This window comes from Salvelinus namaycush, chromosome 13 (assembly GCF_016432855.1).
Source record: "Salvelinus namaycush isolate Seneca chromosome 13, SaNama_1.0, whole genome shotgun sequence".
In the NCBI taxonomy this organism is placed as follows: domain Eukaryota; kingdom Metazoa; phylum Chordata; class Actinopteri; order Salmoniformes; family Salmonidae; genus Salvelinus; species Salvelinus namaycush.
The window spans coordinates 14,768,465-14,790,320 of NC_052319.1; the positions used below are offsets into that span (position 1 = coordinate 14,768,465).

A 21,856-nucleotide genomic window follows, 5' to 3' on the forward strand; every position below is an offset into this window, starting at 1 on the left:
ATGGCCATTTTTCACCAAGTACTGTAGGCATCCTAAGGTGATCTACCTTTCCAAGAAAAAGTTATCAACTGGTTCAACTTCAAATGATTTCAACTTCAACAGATCTAAGCTTCCAGGCAGCGGCCAGGATCATGTCTGTACCAACGTTTGATGCTCTGAAGCTTATGAGAGACCTCAGTCAGAACTTCCCCAGCAAAGCCAGGTAAAGCTATACACCTCACACTCTTTCTATTTAAAAAACCCAACAACAACCTTGCACAGTCTGTAGGAATAAATAAGCCTATTTGACATGAAATAAGAAGTTCTCCCGGCTTGTAGACTTGAATCCGATCCTGGAGTGTAACTTGTTTTAGACGGCTGTTATGAACAACAAACCAGGAGTGCTGAGTCAGCGGTCTGGCGCGTGATTACAGAGAGTCGCCTGTAGATATATACCATCTGAGGGCCCACAGATTTGGGAGATTAAACGGGGGTTTTACTGCTCAATGGGGAGAAAAAAGCTGATGGTGACTACATGTTTTACTGTTCCCACAGATCACTGACAAGAGTGTCTGTGAACCAAGAAATGAGAAGAGAAATTGAGGAGAACCAAAAGGTGGGATATCAAAAGCAGCAGTTTGTTCCTAAGACTGTGCACTTGTTTGTCTAATGTGAGGTATCAACGTATCATTTGTTTACGGCTATTCATGTAAATTCTCTTACATTCTTTCCACTGGCATCTTAGAGCTTACAACCCTTAGAATCTATTTCTACATTGTAATATCAGCCATTTACTATAGAGAGGAGAGGATGAGGGTTTGGTTGGCATCAGACTAACAGCAGGGAATCCTCTCTGTTCCAGTGGCTGAGTGAGACCATGGGGATCCATCCGGGAGATGGAGGCCTGTTCATCAACGGCCTTCACATTGATCTGGACGTCCACAACCCCTTCAGGTACAGTAAGAGCTAAACTCAGCAGGGAGGATCAACCGTCAGCTTGCCTGCTCTCTGCTCTCTCTCCCCCCTGGTCTCCCCAGCCTCAGCATTGGCTGCCCACAGCTCAGTGATCCAGGGCTACGGGATTAAAACTAGCCTAGTGCACCACCGACAGACAGCTCCCCTGCTCGGGGGAAATGAATGCTGAGCTGTGATTTCTCTGATTCTCTGTGTTTGTTAGCATCTTGGACACTATCAGAGGAGAAGCCAAGATCCTGGAGGGCCTCCATAACCTAGGCATTAAGGAAGAGAACCTAGGCAAGCTACTGAGACTGCCCATGAACCCAGTGGAAGAAAACTATGCCTTAGACATCCGCCATCCAGCTATAACGGTGAGAGTCAGGGTGTTCATATTATTTGTTTGCAATATGTGATCTATAAGCTAAGAAACCTTTATACGCTGTTTATTCGTTTGTGGGGTTTGAAAGGTGTGAGAAGACAACATATTTGGTGAGAATCAAAATATAGGGTACAAAACCAAGGTCTTTGCTATCTTGGAACCTTGGGACGTCCCAACTCTGACTTTACCCCATTGAAGTTGACATTTACAATGGTTAAGGAAAGGATTAAGGTTTATTGTTCCAGGGTATGGTTAGGATTTAGGGTAGGGACGTCCCAAAGATCCCAGAAAGCACTAACCACAAAATCAAAAGTAGCTCTTAAAGGGCCAGTAGCCTACACTGGGTGTACAATTTTAAATTACAGCATTATTTAATCTACCTTCTTCTGCTATTTATTCTGTTACCAATAATATTTACATGTTAATATTATCTTCAAATTATAATTATTACTGTGTCTCATTTTTTAACTAAATCTATTAGCGTTTAAAATGTAATTAGGTACTGTATATCTAGCTGTCTGATAACACGTTCTGATGGAATGTCTTGTCCTGTACTTTGTAAAAGCCCAGAGTGCATTGAGTGAATGTTGGACAAAGATCTTGGTTCCTTCCTGAACATAACAATGTGAAGGCAAAGTGGACTCGGACTACAGAATAGGTGAAGTGAACTGGCAAGAGAGTCCTCATTCAAAGGCAAGGGCAGTGTGAATACAAAGAGAACCGAGTTCTTTCGCTTTTTTTTTACCCCAGAGTTCACTTTAAAGAGGACTGAGATCGATTATTTTAAAGAGGACTATATGTTAAAACACCCTGAGAGATGAACCAGTGCCAACAACCACCGTCCTGCGGAAGGGATTGTTTCTTTCTTTCTCCTGGCCCAGATCAGCATTGCAGGTGCTTTGTCTTGAGTGCTGGCATCGGGGTGTGGATTAGAGGATCAGTCATCAGACAGCACTAGTCCCAGTCTGCCAAAAACCTCAATTATACACTTGGCAGCCAGCCAAGGAAAGCTACTGTATCAAATAAAATAAAAAAACGTGCAAACTTTAATATGATGCCCCTCTGCCATTTTATTATGGAAAAGAACTTGAAGAAAACAACAACAAATGAACATGACATTTCATCTAGAGAATGTCTTCTTCCGATCAGGCTTGCTGTCTGTCTTTTCTCTCAGTGAGGCAAGTAGAAAATGTTACCCTTTTGGTTGTCTGCTCTGGGCAGAGACGGACAGGAGTGTTGGTATCCCATTGTGGCTCTTTGTTACTCAGGGAGGTTTCTCAGCCTTCTGAGGCGAGAGAGAGAGAGTTCTGTTAGTGCCAGTTTGGCTTGTAATGGATTATTAAGCTACAGTAGCCATTTGCTTCCCTACCTCCTAACACTAGAGTCTATACATGTTGCTAACCTCCCATGCACTTTTCACTCAGATGGCTTAAACATAGCACCATCTGCTCCTTGGGGAGTATGGGGTGAAGTGCAGTAGCATTGAATTAATTTGATCGTTTTCAAGACTAAAACTGTAGGTTGCTGTTATGTATGGTATTGAGTTACGGTTGACAATGTTTCTGGCTGATGCGAGTGTGACTTATTTTATTATTAAAATACTGAATTCTAATTAAACGCAGCTACGCTCGCAAAGCTTTCACTGTGCTGATTACTCTGATGTATTTGGGCCTCGGGACACTTAAACTCAGTTTAAGACAAAACTAATTCTCACAACCTTCCACACTAAACCAGCTTTCCTCTTGCCTTTCCCAGTGGATTAACGACATCGAGACAGACTCCATGTACCGCAGCTGGCCCTCCGGTGTTCAGGAGCTCCTCAGAGCCACGTTCCCCGGAGTGATCCGCCAGATTCGACGCAACTTTTTCAACCTGGTGAGTCCCGGGAGGAGAGGAGAGGAGAAAGGACAGTTGGGAAGGGTTGTGACACAAAGCCACTGGAACAGTTGTTTCATCTTTGAGAGGAAGTTCTGTATAATAGATGGTGGATGATGAATTTGTGAATTTGCGCTACAATAGACCTACATGTCAAAGTAAACTGATTCTGTAAGGATGTTTATCTAGCTGAGAAGTCAATCTGTCTTACGTTCTGTTGTTTTCAGGTGCTGTTGCTGGACCCAGTTCAGGAAGAGAGCATTGAGCTGGTGAAACTGGCAGAGCTCTTCTACAAACACAAGATTCCTCTCAGGTACTTTATAGGTTGCAGAGAACTACCCGTTTCTCTTTGCACCTGTCAACTCCACCAGATGGTGACTCAGACTCTGTCTGCAAATTGAAACAATGTATCTTTCTGCTCCTTTAAGGATCGGATTTGTGTTTGTCGTCAATACTGACGACGAAGTCGATGGAACTACGGATGCTGGAGTTGCATTTTTCCGGCTGCTGAATTACATCGCCGACGAGTATGATTTATCACAGGCTCTCATGTCTATGGTTTCTGTGAGTATCTCATCCTTGTAAATCTTTCCCATTTCCAGCGAGCACTTTCTTGTGGAATTATTTAAGCACAATCTTTTGCAAGCTCATGTCTCTTTTGATGTTTCTCAGTTGTATAATAGTGCCCTCTCTCAGTTGGGCCGCTGTCTCAGACATTATTGGACTAGACGAGTAAGGGTTGGCCTGAGGCTTCAGACTATGTAGGCAGGCCTGGAAGTTATCGACAGTGCCTTTGATGTAATGGAGAGGGACGGTCAAGTCTCACTGACGTTTTGTGCACTTGCAGATGTACAACAAAGTGGAGATCGGCGAGGCATTGTCTGTTGACACAGTGTCTGCATATCTCAAGAAGAAGTTCCCCAAAGCCAGTGCTGCAAGGATTCTTGGGGAAGATTCCGAGTATGATGACAAAAGAAAGGTGTGATTAATGGACAGTATGTTTCTATTGTGCGTGTACTTGTCAAATGTAAACCATAAGATAAAGTATTTTACAGTTTCAAAATACCAGATTAATTTGATTACATTCCTCTAAAGGTTTCTTCATAATACATAAATCACTCATGAAACAGGAAGCAGAGAGAACAGTCTATGGCTTGGGTGGCTGGAGTCTTTAACGATTTTCCGGGCCTTCCTTTCACGCCGCCTGATATAAGAGGTCCTGGATGGCAGGGAGCTCGGCCCCAGTGATGTACTGGGCTGTCCGCACCACCCTCTGTAGCGCCATCCGATCGAGGGCGGTGCTGTTGCCATACCAGGCAGTGATGCAGTCAGTCAAGATGCTCTCAATGCTGCAGCTGTAGAACCTTTTGAGGATTTTAGGGCCCATGCCAAACCTTTTCAACTTCCTGAGGGGGGGAAGAGGCGCTGTCGCAGCTTCTTCACGAGTGCGCGTACTTGAAGCCGAGGAACTTAATTAAATAGCTTGAGTGTCCATTAACCCTGGCGCTGGTCTGTGTTGGGGACAACAGGCAGGGGCAGTGTTCTACAAGAAGAGTGGCTTGGGCCCTCTGCCTCTGGCTCTGTTCAACGGCGTCCCACTCAATGCTGAGGAGATGGACCCAGATGAACTGGAGACTGTCATCCTACAGCGCATCATGGACACCACCAACTTCTTCCAGAGAGCTGTCTACATGGTAAGAACTGTTGGGGGAATTGTAGTTATTATCATATTGTCCATTTGTGTCCATTTATTTGTGGAAACAGATCTTAGTTTGTTATTGAATATGAGAACTGTTTCGGTTGAATAGGTTATGTAAATAATATGATTTACCCACTTCACATGACCAGGGCGAGCTGACTGAGGGGACAGATGTGGTGGACCATCTGATGGACCAGGCCAATATGGTACCACGCATCAACCCTCTCATCCTCAGCACTGACAGGACCTATCTGGATCTCACAGCCTCTCCAGGTAACAAATACCACATTCTTGTCCTTTTGTTAATGTGTATGTTGACAATACAGTCTTCATACAATTTACAATACTTTTCATTTTCCCCTTTCAGTTGTAGATGACTGGGAGGACACCACAATGTTCTCATACCTGGACTCCAAGGACAAGACTGCTGTCATTGCAAAGAGAATGAAGTATTTCACCAAAAATGGTAAGAGGCAGGGTATACTTTTGTGGCACTCCTGATTTTATATATTTTTTTCTTTCTTGAGTGTAAATACTGTTGTGTTGTACGGTTGCGTATACTTGAACAAAATAAACGATTTGTTCAGAAAAAGCTGAGCAGCTTAAACGACACCGGGAACATTGTTTGTTCGTCAAACATTTCATTTCACCAGGCGGATCTTCACACTTTACACACGGATAATATACCAACATATTAGTATGGATCCAGGGATGTGTAAAATTGCCCTTTAGGGGAGCCGTCTGTGCTTGGTCTGAGTTAATTGCACTGCGCCCTGGTTAGTAGTTTGGCTTCAGGCCAGTGGTCCAGCCTCAGCCCCAACTCTGCTGCATCCTGCCAGGGGAGCCCTGCTCAGAGTCAGGGTGGGGCTGGAGCTGGATCTGCCCAGGGAAACTGAGAGGCTGAGGAAGGCGACTGGGGGGGAATGAAGCAGTAAACCCTGACAGGTGGCACAATCTCCTTCTGATTTAGTGTGCTTTCCTCAAGGACTGTGCCTCTCTCTCACCGTCTCTCTCTTCTCTCTGGATCATATAACTTGAGCCAGATTTAATTTCCCTTCTCACTGCCCGTCTCCACTGTCAGTAGGTGGTCTGTGTCAAGACCCTTTTAAGGGATTAGCAGTATTCCCTTATAAGCAAGCTGGAGCTTTAAGATTGCGATCCCTCTTTTTAACTGAGAAAATTGTCAGGAATACTTTCATCTCTTCCTGCTTTATATTTTCTGTCAAGACTGGCTGAGTCACTGTGTATTTGAGCATTTGAAATGATTCAGTGATTTTTGACAATGGCAGCTTTTCTGCTTTCAGAAATGTCGCCGTGTTTGAAACGTTGCGTTGTACAGTAATTGATGTTGATTTCCAGATGAGGATGGGATTAATGGAGTGACTGTGTGGATCGTTGGGGATTTTGAAAAGGCCTCAGGGAGAAGACTGCTGCTGAACGCACTGAAACACTTGGTGAGATTCTGCTGCTCTATGCTACTGCAGGGTTTCCAAAACTCTGTCATGTGGGGCTCCCCTGGGTGCACGTTTTGGTGTTTGCCCTAGCACTACACAGCTGATTCAAATAATTGAACTCGATGGTGAGTTGGTTATTTGAAGTCAGGTGGTTTGTACTAGGGCAAAAACCAAAACGTGCACCCGGGGGGGGGGGGGGCAGGACCGAGTTTATGAAACCTTTCTCTACTGCAGCTCTTCTACTTTCCCTTATCCACACAAGGCACAAAGGAAATCTTTTTCACTGGCAACGTTTGGAGCTATGAATTAAGCTATGCTTTAATTATCATTTACAAATAAAATAAACCAAAATCATACTTTTTGCTCAGTACTACCGATCAGTCACGCCAATGTGATTTAGGAATCCTCATTTATTACACTGCAGTGGCCTGCACCACACCAATGCAAATGTAGCTTTTAATGTAGTCAAGCAAGGTAGGTATACCCCTAGACTTTAATTACTATCCAGCCGCCATGGAGAATCTTTGATGGAATTAAAATGTTAAAACTCACGTGGGACACATTTTTACCTTGGCCGGAAATAAAAACAAAGGCAGCAGTTGTTATTCTCTGATTAACACCCACATAAATATTCCATAGTTGATTTAAAATGCAGCCAGGGTTATACCTCGCTTTACTGCAGATAAGAAGAGAAAGACTATTAGCAGAGTCTGGACACTGCAAGCTATTGAGGCTTATTTTTAAGAAGGTTTATTTATTGTGAGCTCTCTACTGAGACAGACAATACCTTGTCAACAAGAGACAGGAATGTTATACAGTTAGAGGAATCTCATCTAGTCTCACAATAAATCTCCTGTCTGCAGTAATGTTTTGTATAGGCAAAGTTAAAGGTACCTTACTGTGATTATTTTTTTTTTTCAATAAAAGTTAAACAATTAAACATAGCTTCTTAGCAAATGGCAATTTCTCAAGCAAGAATTTTGCTAGGACTGTCTGGCAGTGGGAAGGGGAAAAGTGAAAATTAGCTGTTATTGGCAGCGAGGTTTGGAACTCTCTTATTGGTCTATTAACTAATCCACTCCTACAGACAGTGAGACAGGCATCAAGGATCTAAATTACTGTTCGATTGAACGTGGTTTGATCATCTGTGCCAGGCGCGCCAAATCCAGTATCTCAGAAATGGCCGCCCTCCTGGGCTTTTCACGCATGACAGTCTAGAATTTACTGAGAATGGTGCGACAAAAAAAAATATCCAGTCAGCGACAGTCCTGTGGGCAAAAACAGTTTGTTGATAAAAGAGATCGAAGGAGAATGGAAAGAACCGTGTAAGCTAACAGGTGGGCCACAAACAGACAAAATAGTGGCGCAGTACAACAGTGGTGTGCAGAACGGCATCTCAGAACACACAACTCGTCGATCCTTGTCACGGATGGACTATTGCAACTGAGGAGTGGAAAAACATTGCAGTGTCTAACGAATCCCAGTTCCTGTTGTGTCATGCAGTCAGGATTTGGCGTAAGCAGCATGAGTCCAAGGACCCGTCCTGCCTAGTGTCAATGGTACAGGCTGGTGGCGGGGGTGTACTGGTGTGGGGAATGTTCTCCTGGCACACGTTAGGTCCCTTGATACCAATTTAGCAACGATTGAACGCCACAGCGTATCTGAACATTGTTGCTGACCGAACCCAATAGAGTATCTTTGGGATGAGATGAACTGGCTGTTTGCATCATGTATGAACCGCCCCAATATGTAGCAACTGTGTGATGTCATAGCGTCAGCATGGACCAAAATCACTGTGGAACGTTTCAGAAACCTTGTAGAATCCACAACCCGAAGAATTCAGGATGTTCTGGAGACAAATGGGGGTTCGACCGGTACTAGATGGGTGTAATAAACGGTCCGGTGAGTGTCTAGAAAACACAGGCAAATCACGTTTTTGACTACACTGGGCCTTTAAGCTTGACATAATGCTGTGAGCAGATGTGAAAGCTCTCATGGTGCCGACAATGAGAGAAGGATGAACATTACAGCAGTTAAACAAGTGGATATTGTGTTTTGTATTTACAAAAAAGAGAATAAACCTTGAAGGTTATATTAAATTAACATTTTCCACCCCTTTCTCGACACCTCCACTCTGTAAATAGAAGTGTATAGTAAATCAGTGCTAGTCTGAGTGCTCTCTAACCTTGTGTGTGTGTGTGTGTGTGTGTGTGTGTGTGTGTGTGTGTGTGTGTGTGTGTGTGTGTGTGTGTGTGTGTGTGTGTGTGTGTGTGCAGAGGGCCAGTGCTGGTGTGCGTGTGGGGGTGATTGATAATCCCAGCGGCGGTGCGCCCAGCGAGGACAGCACTGTGCTCTACAGGGCAGTGTGGGCCGCCCTGCTCACCCAGAAGAACAAGGCCGCAGTGGAGTTTGTGCAGAAAATCCTTAAAGAGGAAACTGTCCAGCTCCTTCAACAAGGAACCAAGATGAAGAACCTACTGCTGAAGGTAAACTGGGGATGAAAAACTGAATTTGACGATTGTGTGACCAGGGGGGAGGTTCTTCTAAACTAACATAGGACCCCTGTAGGTCTATACCAGAAAATATAATTAAAGAAAATATATATATATAATTTGACCATTACTACTTTATCAAATAGAAACACAGTGAATAACACATGCATAAATGATAAAACAGATAGTAAAAAATAAATCATAAGGAATAAGGTTTTGAAGTATCTGAAAACTCTGAAAATATTTTAGTTTTTTTGACACATTTAACCCCCTTTTTTTGTTGGCACAAAACGACCTCCATACTTCCATTCATCTTTTTACCAGGTTATCTTCAGATAAGTCCCTTGTGGGGGTCGTAGAGCAAAATGGAGAACACCATCGTGGTCATATCAGTTTATAGGCCAAACCATTTGGACGCTACAGGCGTTTTCTTGAGAAGGCCGATTTTTGGCATGTCTCGTGATCTGACAAACACCGCTGTAGCTCGACCACCTTCCACCACAGATATGGAAGGCCGACATAGGCGGATACGGTAGATTGAAACGCAGCCCATGCAAAAAAACAGATAGTCCTATCTCTAGCTTAAACTGACAGATTTTGATGGGGATTTTAACAAATCTTACTTAGATTGACACACGGGTGCATCAAAAGACTCTTACTTAACTTGAATAGCGAGAGTGGCGCCTTTCCCCCCTCACATAGACAATACAGTGCCTTCAGAAAGTATTCATACCCCTTGACTTTTTCCGCATGTTTGTGTTACAGCCTGAATTTAAAATTGATTAAATTTAGATTTTGTGTCACTGGCCTACACACAATAGATTTTTACAAATGAATGACAAATGAAAATCTGAAATGTCTTCAGTCAATAAGTATTCAACCCTTTTGTTATGGCAAGCCTAAATAAGTTCAGGAGAAAACATTTTCTTAACGAGTCACATAATAAGTTGCATGGACTTACTCTGTGTGCAATAATAGTTTAATGTGACTTTTGAATGACTACCTCATCTCTGTACCTCACACATACAATTATCTGTAAGGTTCTCTCAGTCGAGCAGTGAATTTCAAACACAGATTCAACCACAAAGACCAGGGAGGTTTTCCAATGCCTCGCAAAAAAGCAGACATTAAATATCCCTTTGAACATGGTGAGGTTATTAATTACACTTTGGATGGTGTATCAATACACCCAGTCACTACAAAGATACAGGTGTCCTTCCTAACTCAGTTGCCGGAGTGGAAGGACACCCCTCAGGGATTTCACCATGAGGCCAATGGTGACTTTAAAACAGTTAATGGCTGTGATAGGAGAAAACTGAGGATGGATCAACAACATTGTAGTTAATCCACAATACTAACATAATTGACAGAGTGAAAAGGAAGCCTGTACAGAATAAAAATATTCCAAAACTTGCATTCTGTTTGCAATAAGGCACTAAAGTCAAACTGCAAAAAAATTGGCAAAGAAAATTGCTTTTATGTCCTGAATAGAAAACTTTATGTTTGTGTCAAATCCAGCACTACACTTCACATAGTTCCACTCTACATACTGTATCTTCAAGCATGGTGGTGGCTGCATCATTTTATGGATATGCTTGTCATCGGAAAGGACTAGGGAGTTACTGTTTTAACTTAAATCGGCTTGAAAATCTATGGCAAGACTTGAAAAGGGCTGTCTAGCAATGATCAACAACCAACTTGACAGAGCTTGAAGAATTTTAAAAAGAATAATGGGCAAATATTGTACAATCCAGGTGTGATAAACTCTTAGAGACCTCCCCAGAAAGACTCACAGCTGTAAGCGCTGCCAAAGGTGATTGTATTGACTCAGGGGTGTGAATACTTATGTAAATTAGATATTTCTATATTTCATTTTCAATAAATTAGCAATCATTTCTAAAAACATATTTGTTTTCACTTCGTCATTATGGGTTATTGTGTGTAGATGTTAGAAGACATTGAATCCATTTTGAATTCAGGCTGTAACCCAACAAAACATGGAATACGTCAAGGGGTATGAATACTTTCTGAAGGCGCTGTAGTTGGTTCATAGATTTTACATGGAACCCTTGAATTATTAGCTACTGCCGAATGACTGGAGACTCATCTCCACTGTTCTCTCTGTGAAACCCTGTGCCACAGGACTGGTGACGGTTGAGCACCTCTTCTCATTTCTCCACACCCTGAATATTATGTGGTAGTATAAATATTGAGCATGCCTGACAGCTTCCAGACAGGGAATGCATAGACCTACTCACTGTCAGTTACACTTGATCAGTCAGAGCGTGAGTAGTGAGCACAAGCTCCACGTGCTGAATACTTAACTACCAGTGTTCTTTGGATACCCCATCCCCAGAGAGACCGTGGTGGCTGAGCTGTTGCCTGGTATTCGTGGCTGTGTGGTTCAGCCATGTGCCTGATCAAGCCTGACCACGTCTCCGCTCCTCGACTCTCCTCTCAGCCATCTCTGCAACCACAGGTGTTCTTTCTGCTCTCAGTCTCTGTCTCCACACTATTACGGTATAGGATTCATACATACTGGCAGACTCATAACAAACCTCCCTCTCGGGGATCGATCAGCCATTCAACTGACAGGAAATCTCCCCCCCCTTCTCGCTTTCACCAGTGACAACAGCCATCCTGGTGAGTCTAGTGAGTGTTCAGCCAGGGGCCTTAACACAGAGAGCCTGGTAGAGTTACCACAGCAGCCCGGCCTTCAATTTCTGCCCTCGTTAAAGGAGGGAGGGAGGAAGGAGGAGGGGAAGGAGGGAGGGAGGGAGGAAGGAGGGGAAGGAGGGATAGTGATGGAAATATCAGCAGTGGCGCTGTGTGTGGAGCTCTGTGGGTTGGGGTTTGGGATCCAGAGAGCTGGGGATATGATGTTATTACTGGCTGCCAGACAGACTTGCTGACAGAGTTGGGGCTGACATTATTGGTATTTCACCTGTTCTCCTTGGGGGCGAAAAAATTGTTTGAGAAACTAATAACCTGACTCTGCAAACTGAACACTCTCTCTGGTGGCTGATTTGTTATGGACAAAATGGCCAATGTTTAATTAAAATTGTGTTAGATTAATTACAAATTGATTAATCTCTCTTCTGATTTTTTATTTTTTTTCTCCCAGCATGCGCATTGCTATTAGCTCAGCCGGCTCTGACTATGAAATATTTATGTTTAAAAGCGGAGCAGTGATTGCTCTGATGCAGGACTTCAACGATTTGTCAATAACAAAGTGATTTCTAGCCCGGCATGGATCCCACTTTACATCAATACGATTCAGACTTTGTTTTGAGTGGACTGGAATGGGAGCGATGTCCTTCAGGAGGCCTATCAGATCATATATCACCTGGTCTTCAGGCATGTACAGTACGATTGCACTCAACATATCTGCTTAGACCAACCGTATGCCGTGTTTCTTTCCCTCCACTGCAGGGCATGGACGCGGACGCCTTTGAGAAGAAGTTCAACACCATGGAGGTGGATTTCATTCGCAGTCAGCAGCTGTTCTGCAGAGATGTCCTGAAGCTGCACACTGGACAAAGGGCCGTGGTCAGCAACGGCAGGGTGAGTGGACAGGACTCTACAGTCCCTGCTTTACCAGTGTTCCAGTGATACTGTTCACTGCAGTGACATTAACACAACAGGGAACATATGAACTCAGCACTACATTACTGAGTCATACTAAACATCATAACAAATAATTATATGAACCATGGATTACTGTCAGTCGGGAGAGGTAGTAGAGCACGTTGACCTTTCGGTAAAGTAAGTGCTGTCGGTGTTGTCAGGGGGAGATGAGATGAGCGGGTTATTCCACAGTAAGCTGCTGTAGCAGGGGACTATTATTCTCTGGTGTTTCACAGAGCTCCTCTAGACTGTCCAGTCAGCATGACCTCTGTTTCCCAGAGGTCACAGGTGGCACAGAGGGCTGCAGCGTGTGAGAGTGTGTGTTTGTGTGTGCGCCTGTCCGTGCCTCTGTGTGTGTGTTATCATAGAGCAGAGCTGATGACTGATGTCTTGGTAGCAGCAGCAGTGCTGACAGCGAAGGATGAAGGGGCCAGACCCTGAGATGGCTGTAACAATTAATATCATTTCCCATTCCTCTGCAGTCCGTCCGGCAGGGTAGGGGATGCTCTCTCTCCTCTTAAAATAGAAAGGGAAAATGGAGAGGCAGCAGCCTTGGAACACAGTGACCATATGGCGGGAAGAGATGAAATACCTCCCTTTACATTAGTTCTTTATTTTAGATGGCTGCTCTGTACAACATTCAGTGTCTACAAACAGGTACATCAGAGCACATTGTTGAACTTTGACATTGTTGAGGAACGCATTCTATTAGTGAAAATTGTGAAGGGATTTTATTTCTGAGGGTTGTTTGCTCTGTGTGGCACATCACGGTTCCATCCCTCTGAAAACATTGAATGCATGGCCTGACCATGATTGTATTCTCTTCTCTCCATGCTAGATCCTGGGGCCATTTGAAGACGAGGAGGAATTCAACGTGGAGGATTTCCATTTGTTAGAGAAGATTACGCTGAGCACCACAGCCGAGAAAGTCAAAGCTAGAATCAAGCAGATGGGAAGCAAGGGAAAGCAGTACGTTTGTGAACATCTCTCTTTCTCTGTTTGGACTCACTGTCTGTAGCAGTGCCCTGTGCTTCACCATCGGCGATGGACACTGATACACAAATCCTACTTTTATGATGAAAGTCAAGTGAAAATCACTTCTCATATCCTATGATGAAAGTCTTTGTTTCATCAGTTTCCAAATCACTTCACATAATCCCTAGAGCCACACATTACGTTTATTTTCTAAACTACTATTTCTCTATAAAAAAGACTGCTGTTTTTTGAGATTTTTTTTGTTGTTGTGAAGAATTGTCCGTTTTTGAATATTTAAGGATTTGTCTCGAGCCATATTATTCATTTGAACAATATTGAAGTTACACCTCAGAGCCGAGGACAGATGCCTCTGTTTGTGTTCCAAAAGGTACCCTATTACCACATAGTGCACCCTAATCCCCCTATGGACCCTGGTCAAAAGTAGTGCACTAAAAAAGGAATAGGGTGCCATTTGGGGTGCGTACTCTGGCTTCTCTCTCTGACCACCATAATAAGCGTTATGAATAAGTGATGGAATAACCCATGTCCTCCTCTGCCCCCCAGAGCCAGCGATCTAGTCATGAAAGTGGACGCCCTCCTCGCCGCTGCCCCCAAAGGAGAGGGCAGGAGAGACTTCCGCTTCGTCAAAGACGAGCACAGGTGAAGGACAGCATTCTCACTCGCCACTATGTCTCCCTCTACTGCACTTTCAGTTTCACCGGGCTTTCCTTTTGTCGTAATGGGTCGGGAAATTGCTAGTTCTATCATTTTGCTGTAGTAATAGGGAGAGTGCTTCGTGGAAGTAGAGCCGTATTGCCGACGTGTGGCTGAGTGTTGACACTGCCTTTTCGTCCTCCCCAGCGTGCTCCATTTCGCCCCTCGGGAAGACGAGGTGTTCTACGACGTGGTGGCCATCGTGGACCCCGTGACCCGAGACGCCCAGAAGATGTCACCGCTGTTGATTGTAAGCAGCGCTCCCTTTTTCCTCTGTCACCCATAGTTAATTATGACTACGTCAAGGACGTTCAACATTAGGTTAAATTTGCAGGAAGGCTACAGAGATATTGACAAGCTCCGACAAGGGCGAGTGTGAAAGTGCAGGCTGAAGCGAAAATGTTTTCAAACCCACAACTGATGTTATTACTTTTCATTCTCTGCAATCTCACTGTTCTTAATTTTATATAGGCTGGCTGAAAAGGTACATTTTTAATTCTTTACAATTTCATCATTCATGAAATGCGACTTTCCCTAAATGGACGTTTATAAATATATTCAGAGATAACTCTATTGCTCTGCGAGGGCTATTCCATGCTAATTATCCAACTTGACAGATATTTGCCAGTTATTTTTGCTGCACCGTGTGAAATGTACAGCTCTGAGTTCCTCCGGGAAAAGGAAAGGACGGTGTTATTTGGAGCTGCCTGCTTATTCAGTCTGATGATGATTCACGGACACAAACCCACTGGCTGCCCTCTGTACATTAGCTGCCTGCCTGTTATATGACTGAGGTGAATTCTATGAGTCACCTTGCTATCACTTCCTGAGCAGCCACTTCTGGTGTGATGTGGAGTGTGTCGCGGTGGCCAGGAGAGTGTGTTTCAGTGTGCTGTGATGCAGAAGTGATCACCCTGCCACTCAATCAGCTGCAGGCAGCCAGGCACGGCTGGGAACACAGGAGAGAACCAGCTGTACACTGTCGGACACACTGTTCTTATGCCCTCACCTCTCTTTGAGTATTTCTGTCAACCTGAGCACTAGTCACTGTGTTTATTAAGGAGAAACTATGTCTTGTGTTAGCTAGTTCCGTCAGGTTTTCACAGCGGTATACAGTAGCTGAGTAGAGGTGGACAGCAGAGTTTGAGCTTCTCGGTAGAACTTTGAGCGTGTAGGTTTACCCTGCCTGCTGAGTGTGGTTTATTTCGCTGTGTACGCTAACTGGGTCGGGCCGCCCACTCCCCTCTTGCAGGTGCTCAGTCAAGTGGTCAATGTGAAACTGCAGGTGTTTATGAACTGCCGGGCCAAGCTGTCTGATATGCCCCTCAAGAGGTAAGCTTCCTCCTCTGCTCCTAATTAAACTTCCTGCCCAAGTACTGGTGTGTGTGTGTGTGTGTGTGTGTGTGTGTGTGTGTGTGTGTGTGTGTGTGTGTGTGTGTGTGTGTGTGTGTGTGTGTGTGTGTGTGTGTGTGTGTGTGTGTGTGTGTGTGTGTGTGTGTGTGTGTGTGTGTGTGTGTGTGTGTGTGTGTGTGTGTGTGTGTGTGTGACCACCCAGGACCTCTCTGAGACTGCCCCACAGATACTATCTGTTTAATAACACCACCTTATTGCTCTGGGCCTCCCCTGAACACATATGGTAGTACATTGAGGTATGGAGGTTTTAAGGTAGATGCGTTCTCTTGATCACACAGGTGCAATTGAGTGGAGTTACTTTCTTGACAGGAATGATATTTGATGGTGTCCGTGTGTAAATGTTAACTTCATTGGTGGGTTTAGGAGAATAAGCAACAATGAATAATAAGGCAATTTAGACTGCAAGACTCTTTCCAACTACAACGCCCCAGCAGTGACTGAGGGATGCTAACTCTTTCGCTCACTATTTGTGATACTTTGCTACTGGCGAGCACAGGTGCATCCCATCCGTTGCCATTGCGAGCACATTGTAATGTCTTCCAAGACTTTCATGGCTTGAGGGGGATGACGAGGAGGATATCAGTTCAGTTGGCTGCTTTCTTCAGCTCTTTCTGACTTTTCTCTCTGTCTGGAATTGGTTCACTCTTACAAATTGGGACCAATCCAATAAAGATAGGGGGAGAGAGAGAGTTTCCTCTGGAGACTTGGTTATGGCTGAGTAATTTAATCCTCTGTCCCCTCTTCCCCCTAACTTCATATGCACCAGCTTTCTCGCTGTCTTCCACCCTGGAGTCAAAGCGCTCCTCTCTCTAACTCTCCCCAGCAGCAAGGCAAGCTGCTGCAACTGAAATTAACTTTTGAAAAATCTTCTCGGGAGGAAATGTGAGGATCCTTTAGCCTCTGGGATCGGATGGCAGTTTTAAATACAGAGAGAAGGTGTTAGTAATATTGATCGTCTGCCGCGTTATCTTTACTCATTACGACTTCACTGTGTCAGAGGGCAGATTGAAGAAAAGCAATTAGCATAAAGATTAGCAGACAATAACCTATGTGAATACTCTGGCTGACTAATACCATTGACGTACAATATACTCTATATCTGGGGTATACGTTCCTATTATTGGCCGATACGGTTTCAGATACCTCCCTTTTAAAGACACTGTATCTTCAGCGGTCACAATAGAATGACTCTCTTCCCTAGAAAGTTAAATAGTGTACAACATGTCTGTCGATAGCTAACAGAAGCTACTCAGTTGTGTTCCATCTGTCTCCAATGACCTAATCGTGATAATCGTTAACACTCACAGTTTTAGGTGAGAACCGATCGACTTCTGTCACTCCTCACTTAACTCTTCTCTCTTCAGCTTCTACCGTTTTGTGTTGGAGTCGGATGTGTCTTTCCTGGCCAATGAAACAGTGTCTGCAGGACCAGTGGCTCACTTCTTGGAGCTCCCTGAGTCGCCCCTCCTCACCCTCAACATGATCACCCCAGAGAGCTGGATGGTGGAGGCTGTCAGGAGCCCCTATGATCTGGACAACATCCACCTACAGGAGGTACTGAGCTAGGCTAATGGGTATCTGAACAAAACCCAAACCAGAACAAACCAATGAAGAGACATGACTCCTCCTTAACCCTCTGACCTCTGACCTTTTAACCTCTGTTCAGATGAAAGGTGTAGTGACTGCAGAGTACGAGCTGGAGCACCTGCTGCTGGAGGGCCACTGCTTTGACCTGTCTACGGGCCAGCCCCCCCGCGGCCTGCAGTTCACCCTGGGCATGAGCCAGGACCCCCTCATGCAGGACACCATTGTCATGGCCAACCTGGTGAGAATCACTCAGTTGTAGTAGTTGAATGGGCGCCATCTTGGCTCCAAGTTTCATGATGGCTCAAATAGGAATTTGAATGGTATTGTTATGGAGTGTTTGGTGCTCATATGGAGGACAGTTTGCAGAACTGTGTACAGCTATGCTTCTGATAATGAACTCAAGGAATTCAAATAAATGGATCTCAAATCATTCTCTGATGTTATCTTAACCCATGTTGTCAATAGGGATACTTCCAGTTGAAAGCCAATCCTGGAGCCTGGATCTTGAAGCTACGGGAGGGGAGGTCAGAGGATATCTATCAAATTCTAGCGTGAGTATAGTGAGTCTACGGAATCAATATTTTAGTTGATTTTGCATTCATTTTCCTTTGAATCTGCCAGTGTGTCATCACAGTTTTTTCTCTCATCATATCACTGCATTCCAGATAGAAGTTAGTAATTTGTGTGAACGCATGCAGAGCCTGCTGGTAATTAACTGTCTCCATCTGTACAACATCCAATTTTTTTTTTTTTTACCTCAGTAACCGCTCGCTGGAGGTACCAAGCACATCGCTATGGTAACGCAGGGAGCTGCTGACTTTGTTGCAGCTCAAGGTTTTGATGAGCGCAGGGAGTTGTGCTGTGTGCGTATGGCCTCGGAGACAGACATGGGTGGGAGGAGGGAGGGATGCTATTAGAGGGAAGACCGGGTGGAGGGAGGATTCAGCCGTTCACCTGCCATGCCATCTTCTCTAAACCCAGGGAAATCAGCAGCACAATATCTTCCTGGCTGCTAGGAAGGGTGTGGGTTGCTGTTTTAATATATCCCATGATGTACATGCATATTAGCTGTAGTTGATTTTAGACATTCCTCTCTAGGGTTGCGGCTTGGTCAAGCCTTTTTGAAATTCCATATATTTATCTATCCGATGTCTTAAAAACACACATCAACCTAATGACCAAATTAATCTTATTAAAACCCTCATAAATGTATCACTCATGACACCACTTGCAGTACTGTGCATGGAAATCCGAGAGAATATGATTGGACAATTCCGTGATTCCATCCGTGGATCCATACGTACAGTACATTGGGTCTCCCAGGTATTACCCACCCATTCATCTCCACACAGGGAAGATTTAGGACACCTCCAGCCCTGGATTCCACCACAATCATATCAGACAACAAGAGTTATTCCCCAATCCTCCAGGTGAAGCTAAAAGGTGATGTCATTTTTCACCTTGGCAGCGCCATTATTCTTGCGGTTAATGGCGGTCTGCTCTGGTTAGGGGGGCCGATCCGAGCCGAGTGGGAGTGTCTGTTCACTGCGAGTCCCAACGCCGTGCCCTCACCTGTAGCGTACTGGCCCTGACAGCGATGAATGAGACGCCCAGCTGTCCCCGGATACAAATTGATTTCTTGCGCTTTTCCCACCACAGCCCCTAATGGCCTCGGCGGAGGCGACAGTGGACCAGTCCAAACCAAACAGCACTTTCCGACTGGGGAAAATGCACTTTGTGCCCAATGAGGGCTGACATTTATCATGGTGATACGGTTAATTCCCTGCCTTTAGTAAGCGCTGAAGTGATGATGGTTTGCTGAGCCACAGCCTATTGATCATCTCTGGCTGCAGGTTGTTCAGTGGCGTTCTAACCCTCAGACCTGAGGTGCCTAATGTTACTTACCCCACAGAGACACTCTCCACTGGACAAGTGTTAAGACCAGAACACTGGGTCATCTTAAAACAATTACAGCCAAAGTCCAGTGGCCACGCCATTGACACTACAGGTGTTTCCGCATAAAGAATGTGTCAATAGATAAAACAGAAAGCACGGTTGGAAAGTAACGACTGATAAAATGGAATAAAGGGGATGCTGAATGACGAGCAGGGGGGGAATTAATATGATCAGAGCGAGACCTTGGCCGAGTTCCCAGAAAGGCCTGTTTGCATGCATCATTCTGTTGTCTGTCAATGTATGCCTTGTCGGTGGTCCCCAGTGCTTTTCTCTCACCGTGTGTTTTCTTCCTGAGCATAACCTTTGTTGTTGTCCTTGTGTTTTTCCCCCCTCCCTCTAGATTGATGGGTTTGGCTGGGAGTGGGACACTCGTGCTGTGGGCTTCTTCACAGTTAATGACACATGTTAGCTGGTGGCCTACGTGTGTGTGGATATATTGAGCTCAATACGCTATGCAAGTGAGGCGTCGTTTTCCAGGAAGCAGCCTTTTAGTTTTTAGTTTTGTTTTCTAGACTTTTTGAATGGTATTCAATGGGCAAAAACGTAGTGCAGTGGTCTTCAGGGCAAAATCGTCATAAAAGGCATCTGGCAGATGTAAATTCATCCACAAACTCAAATATAATTTTATATACAGTACCAGTCAAAAGTTTGGACACCAACTCATTCAAGGGTTTTCCTTTATTTTTAAACTATTTTCTACATTGTAGAATAATAGTGAAGACATCAAAACTATGAAATAACACATATGGAATCATGTAGTAACCAAAAAAGTGTTACCAAATATATTTTAGATTTTTGATTCTTCAAAATAGGCACCCTTTGCCTTGATGACAGCTTTGCATACTCTTGGCAATCTCTCAACCAGCTTCATGAGGAATGCTTTTACAACAGTCTTGAAGGAGCTCCTACATATGCTGAGCACTTGTTGGCTGCTTTTCCTTCACTCTGCAGTCCAACTCATCCCAAACTATCTCAATTGGGTTGAGGTCGGGTGATTGTGGAGGCCAGCTCATCTGATGCAGCACTCCATCACTCTCCTTGGTCAAATAGCCCTTACATAGCCTGGAGGTGTATTTTGGGTCATTGTCAAGTTGAAAACAAATGATCGTCCCACTAAGCTCAAACCAGATGGGATGGCATATCACTGCAGAATGCTGTGGTAGCCATGATGGTTAAGTGTGCCTTGAATTCAAAATAAATCACAGACAGTGTCACCAGCAAAGCACCCCCACGCCATCACACCTCCTCCTCCATGCTTCACGGTGGGAACCACACATGCGGAGATCATCCATTCACCTACTCTGTGTCTCACAAAGACACGGCAGTTAGAACCAAAAATCTCAAATATGGACAAATTTCCCCCGGTCTAATGTCCATTGCTTGTGTTTCTTGGCCCAAGCAAGTCTCTTCTTCTTGTTGGTGTCCTTTAGTAGTGTTTTCTTTGCAGCGATTTGACCATGAAGGCCTGATTCACGCAGTCTCATCTGAAACGTTGATGTTGAGATGTGTCTGTTACTTGAACTGCAATCTGAGGTGCAGTTAATTGCCAATTTCTGAGGCTGGTAACTCTAATGAACTTATCCTCTGCAGCAGAGGTAACTCTGGGTATTCCTTTCCTGGGGCGGTCCTCATGAGAGCCAGTTTCATCATAGCGCTTGATGGTTTTTGCGACTGCACTTGAAGAAACTTTCAAAGTTCTTGACATTTTCCGGATTGACTGGTCTTCATGTCTTAAAGTAATGATGGACTGACGTTTCTCTTTGCTTATTTGAGCTGTTCTTGCCATAATATGAACTTGGTCTTCTACCAAATAGGGCTATCTTCTGTATACCACCCCTACCTTGTCACAACACAACTGATTGGCTCAAACGCAATAAGAAGGAAAGGTATTCCACAAATTAACTTTTAACAAGGCACACCTGTTAAGTGAAATGCATTCCAGGTGACTACCTCATGAAGCTGGTTGAGAGAATGCCAAGAGTGTGCAGAGCTGTCATGAAGGCAAAGGGTGGCTACTTTGAAGAATCTCAAATGTAAAATATATTTTGATTTATTTAACCATTTTTTGGTTACTACATGATTCCATTGTGTTATTTCATAGTTTTGATGTCTTCACTATTATTCTACTGTACAATGTAGAAAATAGTCAAAATAAAGAAAAACCCTTGAATGAGTAGGTGTGTTCAGACTTTTGACTGGTACTGTAGCTATATACATCTTAAATGGCCGCGTTTTCACGAATTTGATGATATAATCATCAAAAGATCAGGGTACGGCCTCCCGGGTGGCGCAGTGGTCTAGGGCACTGCATTGCAGTGCTAACTGCGCCACCAGAGTCTCTGGGTTCGCGCCCAGGCTCTGTCGCAGCCGGCCGCGACCGGGAGGTCCGTGGGGCGACTCACAATTGGGCTAGCGTCGTCCGGGTTAGGGAGGGTTTGGGCCGGTAGGGATATCCTTGTCTCATCGCGCTCCAGCGACTCCTGTGGCGGGCCGGGCGCAGTGCGCGCTAACCAAGGGGGCCAGGTGCACGGTGTTTCCTCCGACACATTGGTGCGGCTGGCTTCCGGGTTGGAGGCGCGCTGTGTTAAAGAAGCAGTGCGGCTTGGTTGGGTTGTGCTTCGGAGGACGCATGGCTTTCGACCTTCGTCTCTCCCGAGCCCGTACGGGAGTTGTAGCGATGAGACAAGACAGTAATTACTAGCGATTGGATACCACGAAAAGGGGATATATATATATTTTTTTAAAGATA

The 21,856-nt window shown here is 44.6% G+C and overlaps 1 protein-coding gene across 1 annotated transcript in view; it reads left to right on the top strand.

The window, feature by feature from the left end:
* Positions 1-21,856, top strand: part of uggt2 (UDP-glucose glycoprotein glucosyltransferase 2) — a 44,351-nt gene that overhangs the window by 11,088 nt on the left and 11,407 nt on the right. Inside the window, exons 10-30 of the mRNA XM_039006820.1 lie at positions 103-202; positions 535-595; positions 842-933; positions 1,157-1,307; positions 3,071-3,190; positions 3,418-3,503; positions 3,619-3,754; positions 4,038-4,169; positions 4,720-4,884; positions 5,039-5,162; positions 5,257-5,355; positions 6,249-6,343; positions 8,620-8,829; positions 12,268-12,399; positions 13,301-13,431; positions 14,002-14,097; positions 14,299-14,401; positions 15,404-15,483; positions 16,929-17,118; positions 17,231-17,389; positions 17,617-17,702. Of these exons, the coding sequence (XP_038862748.1) occupies positions 103-202; positions 535-595; positions 842-933; positions 1,157-1,307; positions 3,071-3,190; positions 3,418-3,503; positions 3,619-3,754; positions 4,038-4,169; positions 4,720-4,884; positions 5,039-5,162; positions 5,257-5,355; positions 6,249-6,343; positions 8,620-8,829; positions 12,268-12,399; positions 13,301-13,431; positions 14,002-14,097; positions 14,299-14,401; positions 15,404-15,483; positions 16,929-17,118; positions 17,231-17,389; positions 17,617-17,702 (2,548 nt within the window). The remainder of the gene's footprint in view (positions 1-102; positions 203-534; positions 596-841; positions 934-1,156; positions 1,308-3,070; positions 3,191-3,417; positions 3,504-3,618; positions 3,755-4,037; positions 4,170-4,719; positions 4,885-5,038; positions 5,163-5,256; positions 5,356-6,248; positions 6,344-8,619; positions 8,830-12,267; positions 12,400-13,300; positions 13,432-14,001; positions 14,098-14,298; positions 14,402-15,403; positions 15,484-16,928; positions 17,119-17,230; positions 17,390-17,616; positions 17,703-21,856) is intronic.